Source organism: Pongo abelii, chromosome 13, assembly GCF_028885655.2.
Source record: "Pongo abelii isolate AG06213 chromosome 13, NHGRI_mPonAbe1-v2.0_pri, whole genome shotgun sequence".
Classification (NCBI taxonomy): Eukaryota; Metazoa; Chordata; class Mammalia; order Primates; family Hominidae; genus Pongo; species Pongo abelii.
The window spans coordinates 103,244,845-103,268,292 of NC_071998.2; the positions used below are offsets into that span (position 1 = coordinate 103,244,845).

Here is a 23,448-nt window from a genome sequence, read left to right on the forward strand (position 1 = left end):
TTATATATAGTATATATACAACATATAGTGTATATATATGTTAGATATATATATGTGTCTTGAACCCAGATACATATATATAATATATATCTAATATTATAGATATTATAGATATATATTATATATATCTATAATATATATACTATCTAATATATATTATATATAAATAATATATAATATATGTTATATAGTATATATATGATCATATCAAGAGAAATCAAAGTGATTGATCAAAGTGATCAATCAAGAGAAAAACATAACTTTCATGAAGAAAGAAAATTTTATGAATGGAATTATCATGATTTGCAGATGATATGATACTATTCCTGAAAAATCAAGAAAATCAACTGAAAATCTATGAGAAACAAATAGGAATTTTAAAGATTTACCTAATTCATTTACTCCCTGAAACTGAAATTTAGAGAAAAATATGAAAACAGTTCAAGGTGGTATGAACTGGGAACCTGAACTTTTTGAAAACTCACCTTGGCAATGTAATTTTGGGGACTCCCATGTGCCCAGGGCTGTGCAGCTTGAAACTGTATCTTCCGAAACACTGAAAAATCCTTCTCTGCAAGCATAACGAACCTGGCTGCCCAGCCTAGACGTATAATTTCCTATGATATAGCCATCTGGAACCTCAGGAGGGGTACCACAGTCTATTTCTGAAAATAAATTAATGTCAAATTCATTACCTTGTGAATGTAAATCTTCAAAATTCACAATCTCTCTCCACCTCTACCCTATTCCTCACACACACACACACCCCCGAGCCATATTTTAAGTACACTGGTTCATTCCCACATGACTTCTGGGAACATTTCCAACAATTGTCTTTATTCAATCTTTTGGCCTTCCACAGGTAAAGCATCTATACATGCACAAAGCTGAAATAACTTAGCAATCAACCCTCACTAATTTACACTAACTAAAGAGAAGCCTTGTCCAGTGAAATAAAAAATCTGAATTGCAAAATACCTTAAGATATATGTACCTTGATGATTTTCAGGGTCACTTTTGAGATGCAAGGACCTTACCAAATCATTGGCATTTACTATCTAACATAGTAGTTAATATCAGAATATCTATTAACTGCTAATAAAAATCCTTTAAGTTTATGAATTTTAGCTTTTTTTTTTTTTTTTTTTTTTGAGACAGAGATCTCACTCTGTTGTCCAGGCTGGAGTGCAATGGCATGATCTCGGCTCACTGCGACCTCTGTCTCCTGGGTTCAAGAAATTCTTATGCCTCAGCCTTCTGAGTAGCTGGGATTACAGGCGCTCACCACCACACCTGGCTATTTTTTTTTATTTTTAGTAGAGATGGGGTTTCACCGTGTTGGCCAGGCTGGTCTCGAACTCCTGACCTCAAGTGATCCACCGGCCTCGGCCTCCCAAAGTGCTGAGATTACAGACATGAGCTACTGCTCCTAGCCTAATTTTAGCTTTTTTAGCATGGCCCCCTCTAACTTGATTGTTGTTATTTGCTTTATTTCATAGGTTTTACAAAATGTGCAAAGGATCAGATCACCTCCACCTACCTCCCCAACACAGGCTTGGAGCAGAAGAAAGTGACCATCAACAGAATTTCACCTTGAGATGCTGCATTTTTTGGCAGAAACCCACCTGTGCATGATGTGGCATCGGTGGTTGGGTGGAAAGGCTCAGGTCCATTCCTTGGCAAGTATCCATCCATACAGTAGCATTCAAAGCTCCCACGAGTGTTCACGCATCGCCCTCCATGCCTGCACAGGCCAGAAACTTCACACTCATCTATGTCTTGGGACCCAATCCAAATAGAGAAAAGGAGAGAAAAACAGAAAAAAGAAAAAAAAAAAAAAAGGAGAGGATATTGTGACAGCCCTTTTTTCACATTTTCAAGCTACTCTTATAAAAAGATGCATTTGTTTGCAGTTGTATCATACATTTTATTTTATGCCTTGTGGGTTCTTCTCATATATCGTTCATATCGTAGGCACTGAAAACATAACAAGTGTTCAATAAATGTTTGTCAGTGTGTTCTGGGATTTTACAAAAACCGATAACCATCACCAGCTCCCTGACACCCAACAAAATGAACTCAAAAACATAAATATATCCAATCACTAAAAAATATCCTGACCGGGCATGGTGGCTCACACCTGTAATCCCAGCACTTTGGGAGGCCAAGGCGTGTGGATCACTTGAGGTCAGGAGTTCGAGACCAGCCTGGCCAACATAGTGAAATCCCATCTCTAGTAAAAATACAAAAATTAGCCAGCCATGGTGGTGCACGCCTGTATCCCAGCTATTCAGGAGGCTGAGGCAGGAGAATCACTTGAACCTAGGAGGCGGAGGTTGCAGTGAGCCAAGATCGCGCCACTGCACTCAGCCTGGGTGACAGAGCAAGACCCCATCTCAAAGAAAAAAAAAATCCAATCACTAAAAAAAATCCAATCACTAAAAAAAATCCAATCACTATAAATATATCCAAACACTAAAAAAATCCAGTCACTACAAATATATCCAGTCACTAAAATATATCCAGTCACTATAAATATATCCAATCACTATAAATATACCAAATCACTATAACAAAAGAATAGTCCCAACCTCATACTAAAACATCTAAAGTAGGGCTTCAGATAGAAAACAATTTACAGGCCTGGCACGGTGGCTCATGTCTGTAAACCTAGCACTTTGGGAGGACTGCTTGAGTCCAGGAGTTTGAGACCAACCTGGGAACAAAGTGAGAACCTGTCTTAAAATTAACTTAAAATATAAACAAAATTTTTAATGTTTTAAATAAGGAAAACAATCTCCAAGAGATTGAAAATCCCAGCCCATGAGTATAGGATGGTGTGGCAGGTAATAAGGTGGTAATTTAATTAGGAAAGGTCTTACTAATTTTATGAAAATGAGACGGGCTTAAAACAGGCTTCTGGAAGGACAGGACATGCTCCTTTGCAGATTTTTTGCACCTGACTGAAGACTACCAGAGGCAGCAGGTACAGGGTAAAAACTGCCCAATAAGCCAGAGGCTGGAGAAGAAATCTCTCTGCCAGTTAGTAGTTTTTTCCCTCAGAAGTGACTTTAAAACTTTAAGAATTCCATCAGCTGGGCGTGCCTGGGCATGCCTATGGTCCCAGTTGCTCAAGAGGCTGAGGCAGGAGGATTGCTTTAAGTCCAGGAGTTCAAGGCCGGCCTGGGCAACACAGCAAGACCCTCAACTCTAAAAATAGTAATCATACTATTTTCATCAGAGCCACATAGATCAATTCCACTTGGAGAAAACAAAAATCACGCTAACTGAAATTCCTAGGACATTTGCATAAAAACATCAGGGATTGAGCAGAAGACAGGAAGCAGCATGATTGAAAAAAGTCTGTTTAAAAAAAAAAAATTCAAAAAGCTAGTAATATCATAATTTCCTTTTTTTTCTTTTTTATCTTTTTGAGACAGAGTCTCACGCTGTTGCCCAGGCTGGAGTGCAATGGTGTGATCTTGGCTTATTGCAACCGCTCCCTCCTGACTTCAACTGATTCTCCTGCCTCAGCCTCCTGAGTAGTTAGGACCACAGGTGTGTACCACCACACTGGCTAATTTTTGTGTGTCTTTTTGTAGAGACAGGGTTTCACCATGTTGGCCAGGCTGGTCTCGAACTCCTGACCTCAAGTTGTCCACCCACTTGGTTCCCAAAGTGCTGGGATTACAGGCATGAGCCAATGCACCTGACTATAATTTCTTTTTCTTAAATGACATTTTAGCCCCCAAAAGATAAAAGAAAATTATCTCAGAATCCTTTTGAACTTTTATGTTCTTTATTCTTTTTCCTTTTTGGTCTTGGATCAATGAACGCCTCTCCACTCACAGCAATCATTGTTTGGGAACCAGTAATTCTATTCAATTGCTGAAGGAGCCCATCCAAGTCAAACCACCCTCACACAAGAAGAAGTGCCACAGAGCTTCTTCTCCTGGGTTGTGGCTCATGGTGGTTTCCATGATTCCCAGGAGTCATTCAGGGGGCAGTTCTAAGGGCCAGAACATCTGCCTGTTCTCCACGACTGGCTGGAATCATCTCACACTAGAACCCCAGCAATTCATTCCTCCTCTAACATTGGTGACATTCAGAGGCCTACCTGCAACCAGCTCCTGAGCTTGATGTTGACTCTGCAAAGCACAATAAACACCTGGATGCAGGATTCCTTGGAATCCAGGAACTAGGATTCACATCCTGTGATTCCAGGCAAATAGTGACTAACTGCTGATACCCCAACACTTGCTAAGCTCTGCCCCAGCTAAAGCCCACTGATGTTTCTCTGGCAACTGTGATTCTGAAAGAAACAGTATTATCAAGAAAAGCAATTCATCAGCTTTTACAAAGTGATAACTGGAGAACTCACAAGGAAAGGTCATAGGAATGGCTGCCGGTGGACATGGTCTTCATGGTGGGGGCATGGAAATGCTCCAAAATGAGACAGTGGTGATGCTAGCACAACTTTGTGAATATACTAAAAACCACTGAGTTGTATACATCAAAAGGGTGAATTTGATGGTATGTAAACTATAGCTCAATTTTTTACAAAAGAGAAGGTCATTCAATCATTGCAAGAATGGAATAAATAAAAGTAGAGCCTAGATCTGGATTTTGTTCCAGGCAGATTGGGTCTAGTTTGGCTGACACCTATTTGGCCCTTACATAAAATATTTTCTTCTCTTTCCTCTTCCCCTCTTCTTCTTCCCTCCTCCCGTTCCCACCAACCTTCTCCCTCTTCCTCCTCCTCATTCTTCTTCCTAACTTAAAAAAAAATAAATAAATAAGACAAAGTCTCGCTCTGTCACCCAGGCTGGAGTGCAATGGCACAACCTTGGCTCACTGCAGCCTCAAAGTCCTGGGCTCCAGCGATCCTCCCACCTCAGCCTTCCAAGTAGCTAGGACAACAGGCACACGCCACCACATCCAGCTAATTTTCTTATTTTTTGTAAAGATGAAGTCTCATTATGTTGCCCAAGCTGGTCTTGAACTCCTGGTCTGAAGTGATCCTCCAGCCCTGGCCTCCCAAAGTCCTGGGGATACAGGCGTGAGTCACCGTGCCCAGCCTTCTTCATAACTTTCAAAAGCTGAATTCATCTCTTGGAACTATAAATATGCTGATAAATATACAGTTGTAAGTTTTCCCTGGCAAAACCCCACAGCCTAGAAAACACAATTTCTGGGATCATATTCTCCAGAAAGTTCCCCTGATTCCTTCCTCACAGCCAAGATAAGTGACCCCTAGATTCCAGTAAATGCTGTTTGCTTACCTATGACTAACACTTTATACTGAAATTAGCTGTCTGCTCGTCATCCTCCCACTAGCACAGCCTTGTCATATAAGAAGTGCATGAAAGGCTGGGCGTGGTGGCTCACGCCTATAATCCCAGCACTTTGGGAGGCCGAGGCAGGTGAATCAGCTGAGGTCAGGACTTCGAAACAAGCCTGGCCAACATGGTGAAACCCTGTCTCTACTAAAATACAAAAATTAGCTGGGCATGGTGGCGGATGCCTGTAATCCCAGCTACTCAGGAGGCTGAGACAGGGGAATCACAGGAGAATTGCATGAACCCAGGAGGTGGAGGTTGCAGTGAGCCGAGATCGTGCCACTGCACTCCGGCCTGGGTCACAGTGGCTCACGCCTGTAATCCCAGCACTTTGGGAGGCCAAGGCAGGCAGATCACAAGGTCAGGAGATCAAGACCATCCTGGCCAACATGGTGAAACCCCGTCTCTACTAAAAATACAAAAATTAGCCAGGCGTGGCAGTGCGCACCTGTAGTCCCAGCTACTCAGGAGGCTGAAGCAGGAGAATTGCTTGAACCCGGGAGGCAGAGCCTGCAGTGAGCCGAGATCATGCCACTGCACTCCAGCCTGGGCAACAGAGCGAGACTCCATCTCAAAAAGAAAAGAAAAGAAAAAGTACATGAGAAATGTGTATTGAATAAACAAAACACTAGATCATCATCTTATACACTTTTTTCAGTGTCTTTTCTTCTTAATATACAAAATTTAATACTGTAACATTGTACTTCCGCAACCATGCAGCCAGTAATTTGCTACCTAGAACAACAGGATATTATAAAATGTTTTCTCTGAAGGAATGTGTTCATTTGTGCCAAGAATAAATCAAATGTACCCTTTGAGAGATTCTGCCTTGGTACAAGTCAAGAGGGAGGATGAATCCGAGCATAAGAACCTATGGTTCCTGGTAGCTAAGAAGACAAAATATGTTCTTCTTTCATTTTATTTTTCCTGAAAACCTTTAAATATCACAAAGCTTTCCAGCAGAGTCATTAAGTCTATGCAAAAGCATCTTAGAACCAGGAGGCTTTTTCTGCTTTTCCTCATTATTGTTCAAAGATTTTCCTAGAAAGCCAGAGAGCAACATTAAATAGCATATGCTGTTTATAGAGTTTAGATAACAGGAGCCGCTAAAAATTAGGAGGGTTTGTCCCCACCCTGTATTCGACCAGGCTATGCTCAGAGACCCAACCTACAAAGCTCCTGTGCTCCCAAAACTCGCACTCCTCACTCAGCACACACATGTGCGAGGCAAGCCCACATCTCTTAACAGGGACAACTCTGACCTCCTGTGAGCCAACAGTCAGGTGCCAGTCCCCGGAATAGTGTGCTCTGAGCTGTGGAGTGCCACTCACCCCAAGGACCCCCCGACCTGTGGTTACAGGAACCTGCAGGAGGCACACCGTCTCCAGAGAGTCCCTCCTCACTATTCATTATCAAAACGATCAGGCCGGGCGCAGTGGCCCATGACTAATCCCAGCACTTTGGGAGGCCGAGGCGGGCAGATCACTTGAGGCCAGGAGTTTGAGACCAGCCTGGCCAATGTGGTGAAACCCCATCTCTACCAAAAATACAAAAATTAGCTGGGCATGGTGGTGCGTGCCTGTAATCCCAGCTACTCAGGAAGCTGAGGCAGGAGAATCACTTGAACCCAGGAGGCGGAGGTTACAAAGAGTCAAGATTGTGCCACTGCACTCCAGCCTGGGCAACAGAGTGAGACCCTGCCTTAAAGAAAAAAAAAAAAAAAAGTTCAAACAAAACATTACAATGAAAAAAAAAGAATATTACAATGAACTCCCATAGACCCACATCCCCCCAAGATTCAATCGTTGTTTACATTTTGCCATTTAAAGTAGCTTACAGACTAAAGGAATACTATTATAGATATATCATCATAACAACCCTAGATACCTCAGCATGCATCTCCCAAAATAAGAATATTATCCTATATACCACAATACCATTATCCCATCTAACAAAACTAACATTAATTCCCTAATATTAACAAATACACAGCCCAGATACTATCCTGTCATCGCCAATTGCCAACACCGCAGCCCCCTTCTTGAGTACCTGTACAAAAGGTGCCATCGTTGGGAATGAATGTCTTGTTGTTGTTTGTGGCTCGATATCCTTCCAGGCAAATGCAATAGAAGCCCCCGGGGGTGTTGTGGCAAGATGTGTGGTTCCCACAGACAACAGTGGCTCCAAACTGGCACTCATTTTTATCTGTTGACACACAGGCAAGGCACCGGAAGAGCTATCAATCCACACCGACTTCAACAGCCCAGACTGTCCTCCCATGCTATGGACTCGGGAACCAATGTTCTGTGACCACACTTTAGTGATCTATTTCTCCAGCCTCTTCTGCTTTCACGATGCTCCCCAGACTACAGGACCTGGGCCCCTCCTAGTTATGTGCCAGGAGTGTATGAAACCCCAAGAGAAACACAACACCTCAATCTGGCAATCCGTCTGATTTGGAGATTGGGAGAAGAGGGTTCTCTTTGAACTTTTCCAAGCTTAAAAAGATCTTTTCAGAGGCCCACGGAAACAAACCAGCAGAATTCCCCTTTTCCAGTTCAGCCATTCTCATGCTTTTTCATGAAAGCCAGGGTAGGGTGATTTTACAGCCAGTGATTAACTGGAAAATTTCTTCCTTCTGAACTACCAAGAAACGCAATGGAATTAGTGCTGCAGCCTCATCCGGAGCAGGGCTAATGCAGGAGCAGGAACAGCTCATGCTAATGGTCAATGACCTGTGGTGAATAATGTTAGTCCCTCAGTGCAGAGGCCTGGAACATGGATGCTCGATGAGTCCCCAGAAGCTTGCCCGGAGTGTTTTTCGTTCAATAATATGACATTGAAAGATGCAAAATGAAAGTAAATCTCCCTCTCATCTCTGCCCTCTAGCTCAGGGGTCAGCAAACTTTTTCTCACAGTATCTGTTGCAACAACTCACCTGTGCTCATGGGTGTGAAAGCAGCCGTAGACAACAGGTAAACTACCAAGCAATGCTATGTTCCAGTAAAACTCCAGCTACAGAAACAGGCAGCAGGTTGAACTTGGCCCATGGGCCATAGTTTGCTGACTCTGCCTAACCCTCTAATTTAAGAGGAAACTCCTGTGACCAAATTGTTTATGCATCCTTTTAGAGCTGATCTACCCAGTTAGCTTTTTTTGGGAGAAAAATCATCAACTTATGAATTTGTAGCTTGTTTGTTACTTCGTGTTTTATTTCACCAGTGGGCCCCTCATATCCGTTTAATGGCCTCTCACAACTGTACTCAATTCCTGCTCACTCAAAAGTACCCTCCAGAAGATCTGGGTGGTTTTATTATTATTATTTTTATTTTACAGTCATATGTCACTTAATGATGGGGACACGCACTGAGGATTGTGTCATTAGGCAAGCTCATGATTGTGGGAACATCATAGGGTGTATTTACACAAACCTAGATGGCATAGCCAACTACACACTTAGGTTATATGGTAGAGTGTAGCGCTCCTAGGCTAGAAACCTGTATAGCATGTTACTGTACTGAATACCGTAGGCAACTGTAACACAGTGGGAAGTATTTGTGTATCTAAATATATCTAAACATAGAAATGGTACAGTAAAAATACAGTATAAAATATAAAAAACTGATACACCTCTAGAGAGCACTTACCATGAAATGGAAATTGCAGGACTGGAAGCTGCTCTAGGTAAGTCAGTGAGTGAATATGGAGGCTTAGAACATTATGATACATGACTATCGACTTTTATTTTTATATAGAGACAGGGTCTCCCTCTGTCACCCAGGCTAAAGTGCACTGGCACGATCATAGCTCGCTGCAGCCTTGAACTCCTGGGCTCAAGCAATCCTCTTGCCTCAGCCTCCTGGGGCTAGGAGCAGCTAGCACTACAGGCACAAGCCATCGTGCCCAGTTAATTTCTAGTTTCTAATTGTGGAGATCAGCTCTCACTATGTTGCCCAGGCTAGTCTCAAACTCCTGGCCTTAAGGCCTCCCAAAGTGCTCCCAAGGGGACTACAGGTGTGAGCCACCACATCCAGCCTTACTGTAAACTTTCTAAACACTGTACACATAGGCTACACTAAATTTATAAAAGCATCTTTCTTGGCCAGGCGTGTTGGTTCACACCTGCAATCCCCAGCACTTTGGGAGGCTGAGGCAGGTGGATCGCCTGAGGTCAGGAGTTCAAGACCAACCTGGTCAACATGGTGAAACCCCATCTCTACTAAAAATACAAAAATTAGCTGGGCATGGTGGTGGGCACCTGTAATCCCAGCTACTCAGGAGGCTGAGGCAGGAGAATTGCTTGAACTTGGGAGGTGGAGGTTGCAGTGAGCAGAGATCATGCCATTGCACTCCAGCTGGGCAACAAGAGTGAAATTCCATCTCAAAAAAAAATGTATCTTTCTTGGCTGGGCACAGTGGCTCACGTCTGGCTCCCAGCACTTTGGGAGGCCAAGGCAGGCAGATCACCTGAGGTCAGGAGTTCAAGACCATCCTGAAGACATGGTAAAACCCCGTCTCTACTAAAAATACAAAAATTAGGCCAGGCGTGGTGGCTCAACGCCTGTAATCCCAGCATTTTGGGAGGCTGAGGCGGGCGGATCACCTGAGGTCAGGAGTTTGAGACCAGCCTCAACATGGAGAAACCCCGTCTCTACTAAAAATACAAAATTAGCCGGGCACAGTGGTGCATGCCTGTAATCTCAGCTACTTGGGAGGCTGAGGCAGAAGAATTGCTTGAACCTGGGAGGCAGAGGTTGCAGTGAGCCGAGATCGCGCCATTGCACTCCAGCCTGGGCAACAAGAGCGAAACTCCATCTCAAAAACAAAAAATACAAAAATTAGCCAGTTGTGGTGGCGCACGCCTTGTAATCCCAGCTACTTGGGAGGCTGAGGCAGGGGAATCATTTGAACCCAGGAGGCGGAGGTTGCGGTGAGCTGAGATTGCACCATTGCACTCCAGCCTGGGTAACAAGAGTAAGACTCCGTCTCAAAAAAAAAAAAAAGGGATCTTTCTTCAATAGTAAATTAACTTTAGCTTACTGTAGCTTTTTTACTTAAACTTTTCAATTTTTTTAACTTTTTGACTCTTTTTGTAATAATGCTTAACTTAAAATACAAACACATTCTACAGCTGTACAAAAAATATTTTCTTTTTGTTTCTTTATATGAAATTCTATATGGTTTTCTTTTTTTTTTTTTTTTTTTTTTGCTGGAGACAGGGTCTTGCTCTGTCACCCAGACTGGATTGCAGTGGTGTGATCATAGCTCACCGCAACCTCAACCTCCTAAACTCAAGTGATTCTCCCACCCCAACCTCCCTGAGTAGCTAGGACCACAGGTGCCTGCTACTGTGCCCAGATAATTTTTTTTTTTTTTGTACAGATGGGGGGGGTCTCAATATGTTGCTCAGACTCATCTCGAACTCCTGGCCTCAAGGATTCCTTGTGCCTCCCCCTCCCAAAGTGCTGGGATTAGATTACAGGCATAAGCCACCACATCCAGCCTTTTATTAGCTTTTTTCTTCTATTATTTTTTTTAATCTTTTTTTTTTTTTTTTTTTTTTTTTGTAAACAGGGTCTTGCTTCATAACCAAGGCTGGAATGCAGTGGTGTGATCATAGCTCACTGCAGCCTCAACCTCCTTGGCTCAAGGGATCCTCCTGCCCCAACTTCCTGAATAGCTAGTACCACAGGTACATGCCACCACACTTGGCTAATTTTTTAATTTAAAAAAAAAATGCTTTTACTTTTTAAACTTTCTTATTAAAAACTCAGACACAGGCCAGGCACTGTGACTTGCATCTGTAATCTCAGCACTTTGGGAGGCCAAGGCAAGAGGATCACTTGAGCCCAGGAGTTCAAGAAGAGGCCTGGGCAACATAATGAGACCTCGTCTCTGAAAAAAATAAAAAAAATTAGCCTGATGTGGTGGTGTGCCTCTGTAGCCTCAGCTACTTGGGAAGCCAAGGTGGAAGGATCACTTGAGCCCAGGAGGCCGAGGCTGCAGTGGGCCAAGATCACACCACTGCACTCCAACACAGATGGCAAAGTGAGACCCTGGCTAAAAAAAAAAAAAAAAATTCTAAGACCCAAACACACACACACACACACACAATAGCTTAGGCAATAGCTTAGGCCTACACAGGGTCAGGATCATGTTATCACTGTCTTCCACTTCCACATCTTGTCCCACTGGAAGGTTGTCAAGGGCAAGAGCATACATGGAGCTGTCATCTCCTATGATAACAATGCTTTCTTCTGCAATACATCCTGAAGGACCTGCCTAAGGCTGTTTAGTAGTTAACTTTTTTTTAATAAGTAGAAGGAGTACACTCTAAAATAATGATAAAACATATAGCATAGTAAATACATAATCCAGTAATATAATCATTTATTATCATTTTCAAGTATTATGTACTATACTTCTATTTTTTTTTTTTTTTTTTTTTGAGACAGAGTTTTGCTCTTGTCACCCAGGCTGAAGTGCAATGGAGTGATCTTGGCTCACTGCAACCTCTGCCTCCTGAGTTCAAGCAATTCTCTTGTCTCAGCCTCCTGAGTAGCTGAGATTACAGGCGCCTGCCACCATGCCTGGCTAATTTTTGTATTTTTAGTAGAGATGGGGTTTCACCATGTTGGACAGCCTGGTCTTGAACTCCTGGCCTCAGGTGATCCTCCTGCCTTGGCCTCCCAAAGTGCTGGGATTACAGGCATGAGCCACCATGCCTGGCCTATATACTATACATTATTGTATGTGCTATACTTTTATACAACTGGCAGCACAGTAGGTTTGCTTATACCAGCATCACTACAAACACATAATGCATTGTGTTATAACATTATGACAGCTACGACATCTCTAGGTGACAGGAATTTTTCAGCTCCATTATATAATCTTATGGGCCCACTGTTGTATATTCGGTCTATCATTAACCAAAACGTCGTTACATGGCACATGACTGTATTACCTTTGTAAAATTTAATTGGCTTTGGAACATGATTCACCATATTAAAACTATCAGTGGGGCCAGGTGCAGTAGCTCACACCTGTAATCCCAGCACTTTGGGAGGCCAAGGCAGGCAGATCACTTGAGCCCAGTAGTTCAAGACCAGCCTGGGCCACGTGGCAAAACCCCATCTCCACAAAAAAAAAAAAAAAAAAAAATAGAGAAAAATTAGCTGGGCATGGTGGTGTGTGCCTGTAGTCCCAGATACTCAGGAGCTGAGGCAGGAAGATCACTTGAGCCTGGGAGGTCGAGGCTGCAGTGAGCCATGGTCACACCACTACACTCCAGCCTGGACAATAGAGTGAGACCCCGTCTGAAAGAAAAACAAACAAAAAAAACTATCTTTGGGGAGATCTGCATAAGAGTCTAGAGAGACAGAGCAGACTCTCAAGCCATAGTTAGGCCAAGTGTCCATCCTAGTTACAGAACACTATCCAGTGGTTTTAGAAACAAGTCCAGCTGTCCATAAAATGGAATATTCCTGTCCTTTGCTGTTGTTTTTGAGACAGGCCTCCTCTGTGGACCTCACTGGAAGGGACATTTCGGTTTGTAGAGGAGTCTAGAATTCTCAAGACCCTAGGCTTAATACCATGTTATAGCACCTCTGGCACATGTATAACCTTGACTGCAATCTATGTAAGACAAAGTCACAGAAGGCCAAGCATCGGGATGCACAGTGCCTAGTGCCTGGGAGCAGTACCACATAAATTAATAAAGCCCCTTCTTCCCATTAAGAGGAGTTTCTTTGTTCAAAAATCAAAGGGCAGGGCCAGGTGCGGTGGCTCACGCAGTGTCTCACGCCTGTAATCCCAGCACTTTGGGAGGCTGAGGTGGGCAGATCACCTGAGGTCAGGAGTTCAAGACCAGCCTGGCCAACATGGTGAAACCTCATCTCTACTAAAAACACAAAAATTAGCCGGGCGTGGTGGTGCCCACCTGTAATCCTAGCTACTCGGGAGGCTGAGGCAGGAGAATCACTTGAACCCAGGAGGCAGAGGTTGCAGTGAGCCAAGATCGCGCCACCGCACTTCAGCCTGGGTGACAAAGGGAGACACCATCAAAAAAAAAAAAAAAAGTCAAAGGGCAAGCTAGCATCCGTGGGAGGAGGAATTCCTTTGGGAAGGGAACAGAAAAATTTATCCATTCTTCTCAACTTCATTTCTATCTCACTGCTAGCAAGTGCGGGTGAGGAATGGGAGGGTAAGAAGCATTAGGAGAAATTCCCCCTGGAGCCTCAGACTGCAGGGTAGCCAAACTTCTCATGGGTAGAAACCTAAAAAACAAGAGTCAAAGAAGGCTCCACTCCAGACTGCAGAATGGGCAATGGTAGGTGACTGTAAAAGCTTGTGTCTGCAAAGTGAAAGTTGACTTTTTGAAGACAAGACTCAGTTGGGGTTTTTGTTTTGTTTTGTTTTTAGTTTCTTTTTTTTATTTTTAAGAGATGGGATCTTGCTCTGTTGCCCAGACTGGAGTGCAGTGGTGGCCAGGTGCAGTGGCTCATACCTATAATCCCAGCACTTTAGGAAGCTGAGGCAGGAGGATCACTTGAGCCCAGGAGCTCAAGACCACCCCGGGCAATGTAGTGAGACCCTGTATCTACTAAAAATGAAGAAGGGGAAGAAGAAAAGGAAGAAGAGAAGGAAGAAGAAGAGGAAGAAGAATAAGAGGAAGAGGAAGAAGGAGAAGGAGAGAGGCAGAAGGAGAAAAGAAAGAAGAGGAGAAGGAGGAAGAAGAAGGAGGAGGAGGAAGGATGGAAGGAAGGAAAAGAAGGAAAGGAGAGAGAAAGAAAGAAAGAAAGAAAGAAAGAAAGAAAGAAAGAAAGAAAGAAAGAAAGAAAGAAAGAAAGAAAGAAAGAAAGAAAAGAAAGAAAGAAAGAAAAAGAAAGAAAGAAAGAAAGAAAGAAAAAAAGAAAGAAAAAGAGAGAGAGAGAAGGAAGAGAAGAAGAAAGAAAAACACTAGCTTAGCTGGGTGTGGCGGCAAGGTTGCAGTGAGCTATGATCATGCCACTGCACTCCAGCCTGGGAAACAGAAAGCCCTTGTCTCTAAAAATAAAATAAAGATAAAAAATAACTCACTGGCCGGGCACAGTGGCTGACACCTGTAATCCCAGCGCTTTGGGAGGCCAAGGCGGGTAGATCACAAGGTCAGGAGTTCGGGACCAGCCTGACCAACATGGTGAAACCCAGTCTCTACTAAAAATACAAAAATTAGCTAGGCGTGGTGGCACATGCCTGTAATCCCAGCTACTCAGGAGGCTGAAGCAGGAGAATCACTTGAACCTCGGAGGCGGAGGTTGCAGTGAGCCAAGATCGCAGCACTGCACTCCAGCCTGGGCGACAGAGTGAGAGTCCACCTCAAAAAAAAAAAAAAAAAAACTCACTGAAGCTTCAAACTCCTGGGCTCAAGCCATCCTCCTGCTTCAGCCTCCCAAATACCTGGGAGTACAGGCATGTGCCACCACATGTGGCTAATTTTAAAAAACTTTTTTTAGAGATGGGGGTCTCACTATGCTGCCCAGGCTGGTCTCAAACTCCTGGCCTCAAGTGATCCTCCCACCTCAACCTTCAGAATAGCTGGGATTACAAGATCGAGCCTCAGTGCCTGGCTGTTATTTTTCTTTTGGGAGAAAAAAAAAGCACACAAAGATATCACAACAAGGCTATATATACCATCTATCCACAACTGTAAGGTAAAACCATCAATATTTTTAATGCATATAACAAGGTTGCTAGGAGGAAATTGGAAGATTATTGCAACATTTACTATTGTAAAATTGTTGTGAAAGTCTCCCTCTCTCTGAATTGAGCTTGAACCTGGATATTGTCTGACTGTCATGGCATGGTGGATATCATGAGGCAAAAAATAATTTCAGATGCTTCTAACCTAAAGGGCTTTGAATTCCTTTAAGTCATCTAAGTCCCTAAAAGTATCACAACTACCAAAAATGTGGAGGATGAATTCTGACAGACATAAGACCCAAAGCAACAGTATTTTACCAATTAACCAAAAAGTCCAATGGCAAATTTTTTTGTTTTTCCTCATAGTACTAATATAAATAGTTTTATATCAAAATAACCAGAGAAATTAAGGAATGCAATATTCACTTGAGTTGTGAAGTTAAACTTAAGACTTAAAACAGATGTCAAATTTGTGTTAGGTCCCCGAGTTTCCAGAGATTCAAGTTCAATGACCTCTAACATGAGGAATACTATCTTGGAAACACTAGAGAAAGAATGTATCCAAACACTAAAACAAAGACTTATTATAATTGACAAAACTTCTCATAATAAAAACATGTGAACAAAATAACAATGTTTTTCACCAAGGACATCAACTCTTTAATACAAGAGAATCTTGTTTCTTGATTCCGCTTTTCAACTTAACCCAGAGTTCAGAACTTACCAACACACTGAGTCCTCCCGTTCCCTACAAATCCATAGTTGCAAATACAGATCTTCTTCCCCTGTCTTTGCTGGCATGTGGCATGTTCATGGCAAGTGGCACAGACATCTAAACCTGAATCATAAATTGTATGTTTCAGAAAAAGAAAAATGCAAGATGAGACACATGTAGTTAGTGGACATTTACAATGGAGAACCAAAATTTGAAGACCAAAATAACACAGGACACACCTAGTCTCATCCTTAAAAACTTTCAGTGGCTGTTTATTTCCCACAGAATAAAGTGCAAATCTCTTCCTCTGTGTGGCAATCAATGTCTTTTTTTTTTTTTTTTTTTTTTTTTGAGACATGGTCTTGCTCTGTCGCCCAGGCTGGAGTGCAGTGGTACAATCACAGCTTGCTGCAGCCTCAACCTCCTGGGAGAAGGTGAACCTCCCACCTCAGCCTCCCAAGTAGCTGGGACTATAGGCACACATCACCACACCTGGCTAATTTTTTTTTTTCTGTAGACACAGGGTTTTGCCATGTTGCCCAGGCTGATCTTGAAATCCTGGGCTCTAGCAATCCACCCACCTTGGCCTTTTAAAGTACTGGGATTACAGGCGTGAGCCACCATGCTAGGACACAGTCAATGCTCTTAGTGATCTCACTCCAGACATACTCCTCCAGCCTCATTGTTTCCAAGCCCCAATCACACATGGCACTTGCCGGATGTCAGAGGCTAACTACTCTTTCCCTAACAGAATATCTACTATCCTACTTGCATGTCACAATCACAATACTCTCTATACCTAAAATGCCTATGCCTTCTTCTCTACCTAGCTAGCACCTATTCATATTTTAAGACCCAGCTTAATGTCACATTCCCTCTGAGGTCTTCCCCACTACTCCATTTTTTTCTTTTTTTGAGGTAGAGTCTGACACTGTTGCCCAGGTTGAAGCACAGTGGCATGATCTCGGCTCACTGCAGCCTTGACCTCCTGGGCTCATGCAATTCTCCCCACCTCAACCTCCTAAGTAGCTGGGACTACAGGCACACGCCACCACACCCATCTAATTTTTGTATTTTCTGTAGAGATGGGGTCTCCCTATGTTGTCAAGGCTGGTCTCAAACCCCTGAGCTCGAGGGATCCACTGGCTTCAGCCTCCCCAGGAGCTGGGATTATAGGTGTGAGACAACGCGCCCGGTCCATTCCTCCATTCTTAAGGAAAATTAAATGCATCTTCCTCTGTGCTCCCCTAACACTGGCACATTCCCCTATCATGTTAATGTGTCATTATATTTGGTTCTAGCTTTGTCTTTCCAAGCTCAGTTCCATTATATTTGGTTCCATTATATTTGGTTCTAGCTTTGTCTTCCAAGCTCAGTATTATGAATGAGCCGCTCAAGGATAGGGATGATGTCATTTGCCCATATGTTATGATGGCACAGTGCAGACACTCAATATATTTTTATTGACTGCCTGGATAGAGAAATCTGAAATCCTACTTGCTGCAACTCAAAAAGCAAATGGAGTGAAGAGGAACACAGCTGCCTATTACTCTACTCATTTTTTTTTTTTCAAAGAAAAAAATGAATGTGTTTAAGATGACAGTGATATAACAGCCAAGTCCCAGTAGGATGACCAGATCCCAATTATTGAAATAAACAGCAGAATTGTTTGAGGCTAAAACTTCTAAAACATCCAAATCTACCAGATGGTGATATATGGCCCAAGATCAAACAAGAATTTCTACCCAAGGCTATGTAGTATATTGTGTTTCACTCTCAGTGCCTCTGTAATTTCAGGAGCGACCTAGTAAAGAGAATCTTTCTAGCATTGAATTTCATTTTAGTTTTGGCTCCGTTATTACCCGGGTAAGACAGCCTAGCCCTTAGGCTGCTCCAGGCATGAAACCAACTGAGACTAGGGATTTCTAAACACTCTAACCATGCTGCTGTTCTGCGTGTTTTTTAAAAAAAAAAAAAAAAAAAACACACAAAAATAAGACAAACCGCTAATCATCACTAAGTAATGCCAAATTAACCATGGAATATATACAAAACTTATTGTATCTCAGACCATAAAGACAAATGCAACAAATTCCAAACAAGTAAAAATGTTAAAGGCTGAATTATCTGACCACATAATAATGTAATAAAACTATCAAACAAAACATAAGACTGGCATCCCCAAAAGAAACATACTTGCAAACCACAGACTATTCTCCTAAATAATACTTAGGACAAAGGGAATATCAAAATTGAAATGTTTAACACTAGGTATAAAAACATATTTACTCTAGAAAATGTAAGTCTTATGTGTTTTTATACCTTAAGAGTATACTTTTATACTTCAATGTGGCCTTTAAAATTTTTACTTTTTTCAAATTTGTTGCATTTTCCTTTATGATCTGAGATAGAATAAATATTCCATGGTTAATTTGGTATTACCTAGTGATAATTAGTGGTTTTTCTCATTTTTGAGTTATCTCTTATTTTAAAAAAGAACACACAAAACAGCAGCATGGTTAGCGTGTTTGGAAATCTCCCAGTCTCAGTTGGTTTGATGCCTAAAAAAGAGAGAGAAAAGCAGGCAGCCAAGAAAAATAAAAAAAAAAAAAAAAATAGCACTAGAATTTTAATACAGGAAGCCTGAAAAAAGGAAAAAAGAAAATGGGGATTTAGGGATTAGTAAATACAATTTTAAAGATGTTAAAGAATTAGAAAATATTATCAAATGCACTGGGGGATGCACTGGGGGGAAAATTACATAAAAGACTAGGAAGGTATAAACCCTGGGAGAGAAGATGATAGCAGACAAAAGATGCTAACAGTATTTCAGAAAATGAGAATGAGGCCAGGCGGAGTGGCTCATGCCTGTAATCTCAGCACTTTGGGAAGCCAAGGCGAGTGGATCACTTGAGGTCAGGAGTTCAAGACCAGCCTGGCCAATGTTGTGAAACCCCATCTCTACTAAAAATACAAAAATTAGCCAGGCGCAGTGGTGGGCACCTGTCGTCCCAGCTACTTGGGAGGCTGAGGCAAAAGAATCACTTGAACCTGGAAGGTTGAGGTTGCAGTGAGCTGAGATCATGCCACTGCACTCCAGCCTGGGCAAGAGAGTGAGACTCCACCTCAAAAAATAAAAATAAAGTAGATGAGAAAGAGATGGATGGGCTAGGTACAGTGGCTCATGCCTGTAATCTCAGCACTTTGGGAGGCCTTAATCCCAGAAGTTCAAGACTAATCCTGGGCAACATGATGAGACCTCATCTCTGTTAAAAAAGAAAAAGAGATGGATGCATGGTAATTGCCTTAGCAGAGAGGAAGAACTAAAAGCCAATCCTAGCAAGGCCCAGGAAGCAGAGTCTCTGCAAATTTCAGAAGACAGACATAAGGAATAGGAATGAAAGTTCAAGGAACTGGTTGAAAATACCTGCAAGGAATAGTTAAATGCCCAGATTCCTTCACTGATGCTGCACAAAACAGAACTTTACAACTGGGAGAAAATGAACCTGAAGGCTCCAGATTAGAAGGACAACACACCAAACTGAAGTGAGGATGAGTCCCCATGCCTAAAAGTCCATCATACGGGTAAATACATTTAACCATCTTAACACATTAACATTTTAGCACAAAACATTTTAAACCGTATGATCAGTACATTGTCAATTCATAATGACATGCAGGGCCAGGCATTGTGGCTTATGCCTATAAATCCCAGCACTTTGGGAGGCCGAGGCAGGCCAAGGTCAGGAGTTTGAGACCAGCCTGGCCAACATGGCGTAACCCCATCTCTACCAAAAATACAAAAACATTAGCCAGGCGTGGTGGCACACACCTGTAGTCCCAGCTACTCGGGAGGCTAAAGCAGGGGAATCACTTGAACCCTGGAGGCAGAGGTTGCAGTGAGCCAAGATAGCACCACTGCACTCCAGCCTGGGTGACAAAGTAAGACTTCGTCTCAAAAAAAAAAAAAAAAAAAAAATCATAATGACATGCAACCAAAATCTTGGAAATACTTTCTAAATAATGGATCCTGGGTCAAGTTCAAAAACCCATTTGTGATCAACCCTACAATGATGAATATATGAACATTCTCCCCAATTTAATTTGTAGATAGAACGCAATCTTGGCCAGGCACGGTGGCTCATGTCTGTAATCCCAGCACTTCAGGAGGTCAAGGTGGGCAGATCACCTGAGGTCAGGAGTTTGAGACCAGCCTGGTCAACATGGTGAAACCCCGTCTTTACTAAAATACAAAAATTAGCCAGGATCAGTGGCGTGTGCCTGTAATCCTAACTACTCAGGAGGCTGAAACAGGAGAATCGCTTGAACCTGGGAGGCAGAGGTTGCAGTGAGCTGAGATTGTGCCACTGCACTCCAGCCTGCGTGACAGAGCAAGACTCCATCAAAAAAAAGAATGCAATCTTATTAAATACCCTAAATCTTGGTTAGTGTTTCAGTTTGGAATGATGAAAAAGTTCTGAAGATGGATGGTAGTGATGGTTGCACAACAATATACAACTTGCCTCTCAATTGCACACTTCAAAATAGCTAAAATGGTAAAATTTTTCCTTATGTCTACTTTACCAAAATACTAAGAAAATATTGAAAATTACATTTTTTACTTTAAAAATCAACTTTATTGAGATATAATATGCATACAATAAAACGCCCCCATGTTTAAGTGTGCAGTTTCAGTGGGTTTTAACAAATGTAGACAACCATGAAACAACTGCCTAATGCAAGATGCAGAATATATGATGCACAATTTGCATCTGATGATAATCTGATAATATATGGTACACAATCTGATGATAAACATTTGGTTTGTTTTCACTTGGGGGCTAATATAATTAAAGCCTTGATGGCAAAAAAGGGGAGGGAAACTCAAATTTCTATAGGGAAATCATTTTGTGTCTGGATCCCAAATTTCTCATAATGCCATTGAGAGATGGTAGATAGCAGGTACATAGCTTTAGAGAACAAGTAACTAAAGTAACCCAAGCTAAGGAAGCCTGTAAGAATTTTTCACTGAAAACCAAAGAAGCCCATTATAAGCTACTTCCCCGGTGAACAGACAACATAAACATGCTGTTCAAAGGCTAAAAACTTTAAGTAGACACTGAAATCACACATAAATGTGTGTGGTACAATAATAGACATAAATATGATTCTATTGAAACAATGAAATATAAGAAATTAAGTAATTCAAACTTAAAGCTGTTGGAACTTTAAATTATACCAAGCCTTGACAGGAATGTGGCTATGCAGTTTGAGTCACAAAGTATACAGCTGTAACTTCTGCCTTTTTTTCCCCCTGTAAATAATTAAGCCCAAATGGCACCAGAGATAAGACCCTCTTAGATCGCTATCTCTCCTCATGGAGTAATAAAGTAATTTTCCTTGGAGTGTAGCAATCTGTAACCAACCAAATCACTGTGGCATATGCACTGGTCTTGTATGGAAAATGTAATTCTGCTACAATTTCTACATAAATGAAACTGTAACTTCCCCATTTTTGAATGAACACTCTATTCATTTGAAGTCAGTGTTTCCCAGTGGCCACCCTCAAGTTTTATGCTTGAATGAACTCTGTATGTAATCATACATTCTGAATCTCATTATTTAAGGTTAACAAATGCAAATTTTTAAAATTTTTTTCTTATATAAAATACTTGTCTAGGGCAAGGTGCAGTGGCTCACACCTGTAATCTCATCATTTTGGTTTGTTTGTTTGTTTGTTGAGACAAGGTCTCACTCTGTCGCCTCTGTCACCCAGGCTGGAGTGCAATGGTATGACGACCGCTCACTGCAGCCTCGACCTCCTGTGCTCAAGCTATCCTCCTTCCTCAGCCTCCAGAGTAGTTAGGACAACAAGCACATCCCACCACACCTGGCTAATTTTTCATTTTTTTTATTTATTTTTTTAGAGACAGGATCCCACTGTGTTGCCCAGGCTGATTTCAAGCTCCTGGCCTCATGTAATCCTCCTACCTCAGCCTCCCAAAGTGCCAGCCTGATCAACATAGCAAGACCCCATCTCTACCAAAAAAAAAAAAAAAAAATTTAATTAGCTGGGCATGGTGGTGCATACCTGTAATCCCAGCTACTTGTGAAGCCAATGTGGGAGGATCTTTTGAGCTCAGGAGATCAAGGCTGCAGTGAGCTTTGATTGAGCCACTGCACTCCAGACTGGGCAACAGAGCTAGACTGTCTCTTTAAAAATGTTAAAAATAAAATTTAAAAAACTTGTCATTATAAAGATGCGGAATTTATATAGATCCATTTGCGAAAAGTCAGCCGGGCGCGGTGGCTCACGCCTGTAATCCCAACACTTTGGGAGGCCAAGGAGGACAGATCACTTGAGGCCAGGAGTTTGAGACCAGCCTGGCCAACATGGTGAAACCCCGTCTCTACTAAAAATACAAAAAAATTAGCCAGGCATGGTGGCGGACACCTGTAATCCCAGGTACTCAGGTGGCTGAGGCAAGAGGATCACTTGAACCCGGAAGGCAGAGGTTACAGTGCGCCAAGACTGTGCCACTGCACTCCAGCCTGGGCAACAGATCAAGACTCTGTCTCAAAAAAACAAGCAAACAAAAAAACTTAATATCAGCTGGAAAATGGCTATTTCACGTAACTATTCAGTAAATCTAATAAACATAAAAAATATTAAGAAGCAAAGAGGTGGGACTCACTCAGATAAATTAAAGGAAGTCCAGTCTGAATTAGTGAAGGATAGAATAGAAAATGTTTTAAAAGAAACTGAATTAAGTTTATTTAATAAATAGCCCCAGACAAACACATGGCCTTAGAGGAAGGCAGCCAGGTACAGGGGGAAGCACTGGACTTGAAAGCTAGTTAGAGCTGGATCCTAAATCTAGCTGAGTCGAATTCACTGTGTGACCTGGAGCACACCACTTAATCTTTCTGGATCTCAGTTTTTTCATCTTTAAAACAAGGACTTTGGGCTTCTCGAATTTTAAAAGTGCATTCAAATCACCTGGGGAGGCTGAGGCGGGAGGGTTGCTTGAGCTCAGGAGTGCAAAGTTACGTAAGCTATGATCATGCCACTGCACTCCAGCCTAGAAAAGAGTGAGATCTTGTTTCTAAAAAAAAAAAAAAAGAAAAGTCATATATCCCATAAATATACACACCTACTATGTACCCATAAAGGTAAAAAAAATACATACATACTAAAAAAGAAAAATACAAACAAAAAAACACCTGGGCCAGGCACAGTAACTCATGCCTGTAATCCCAGCACTTTGGGAGGCTGAGGCAGGCGGATCATGAGGTCAAGAGATTGAGATCATCCTGGCTAACACGGTGAAATCCTGTCTCTACTAAAAATACAAAAAATTAGCCGGGTGTGGTGGCCGGTGCCTGTAGTCCCAGTTACTCGGGAGGCTGAGACTCCCAGTTACTCGGGAGAATTGCTTGAAGCCGGGAGGCGGAGGTTGCAGTGAGCCGAGATCGTACCACTGCACTCCAGCCTGGGCGACAGAGCAAAACTCAGTGTCAAAACAAACAAACAAACAAACAAACAAACAAAAAAATACCTGGAGATCTTAACCTTTTCACACTGCAGGCTCCAATTCAGTTGGTCTGGGGAGGAGCCCTATATTTTGGATTTCTAAGAAGCTCACAGGTGGATCACATTTTGAGTAGCAGAGGATAAAGAGCCCCCGAAAGTCCTTCCTCCTTAAAGTT

The 23,448-nt window shown here is 42.2% G+C and overlaps 1 protein-coding gene across 5 annotated transcripts in view; it reads right to left on the reverse strand.

The window, feature by feature from the left end:
* SUSD1 (sushi domain containing 1) overlaps positions 1-23,448 on the reverse strand; it is a 137,067-nt gene that overhangs the window by 103,234 nt on the left and 10,385 nt on the right. For 4 of the 5 annotated variants that reach the window (XM_063714362.1, XM_024252820.3, XM_054520450.2 and 1 more), the window contains exons 2-5: positions 15,748-15,861; positions 7,389-7,544; positions 1,626-1,778; positions 486-665 (exon numbers count right to left, since the gene is read on the reverse strand). In XM_063714362.1, the coding sequence (XP_063570432.1) occupies positions 486-665; positions 1,626-1,778; positions 7,389-7,544; positions 15,748-15,861 (603 nt within the window). The remainder of the gene's footprint in view (positions 1-485; positions 666-1,625; positions 1,779-7,388; positions 7,545-15,747; positions 15,862-23,448) is intronic. The other variant, XM_054520449.2, reaches the window with a different exon arrangement.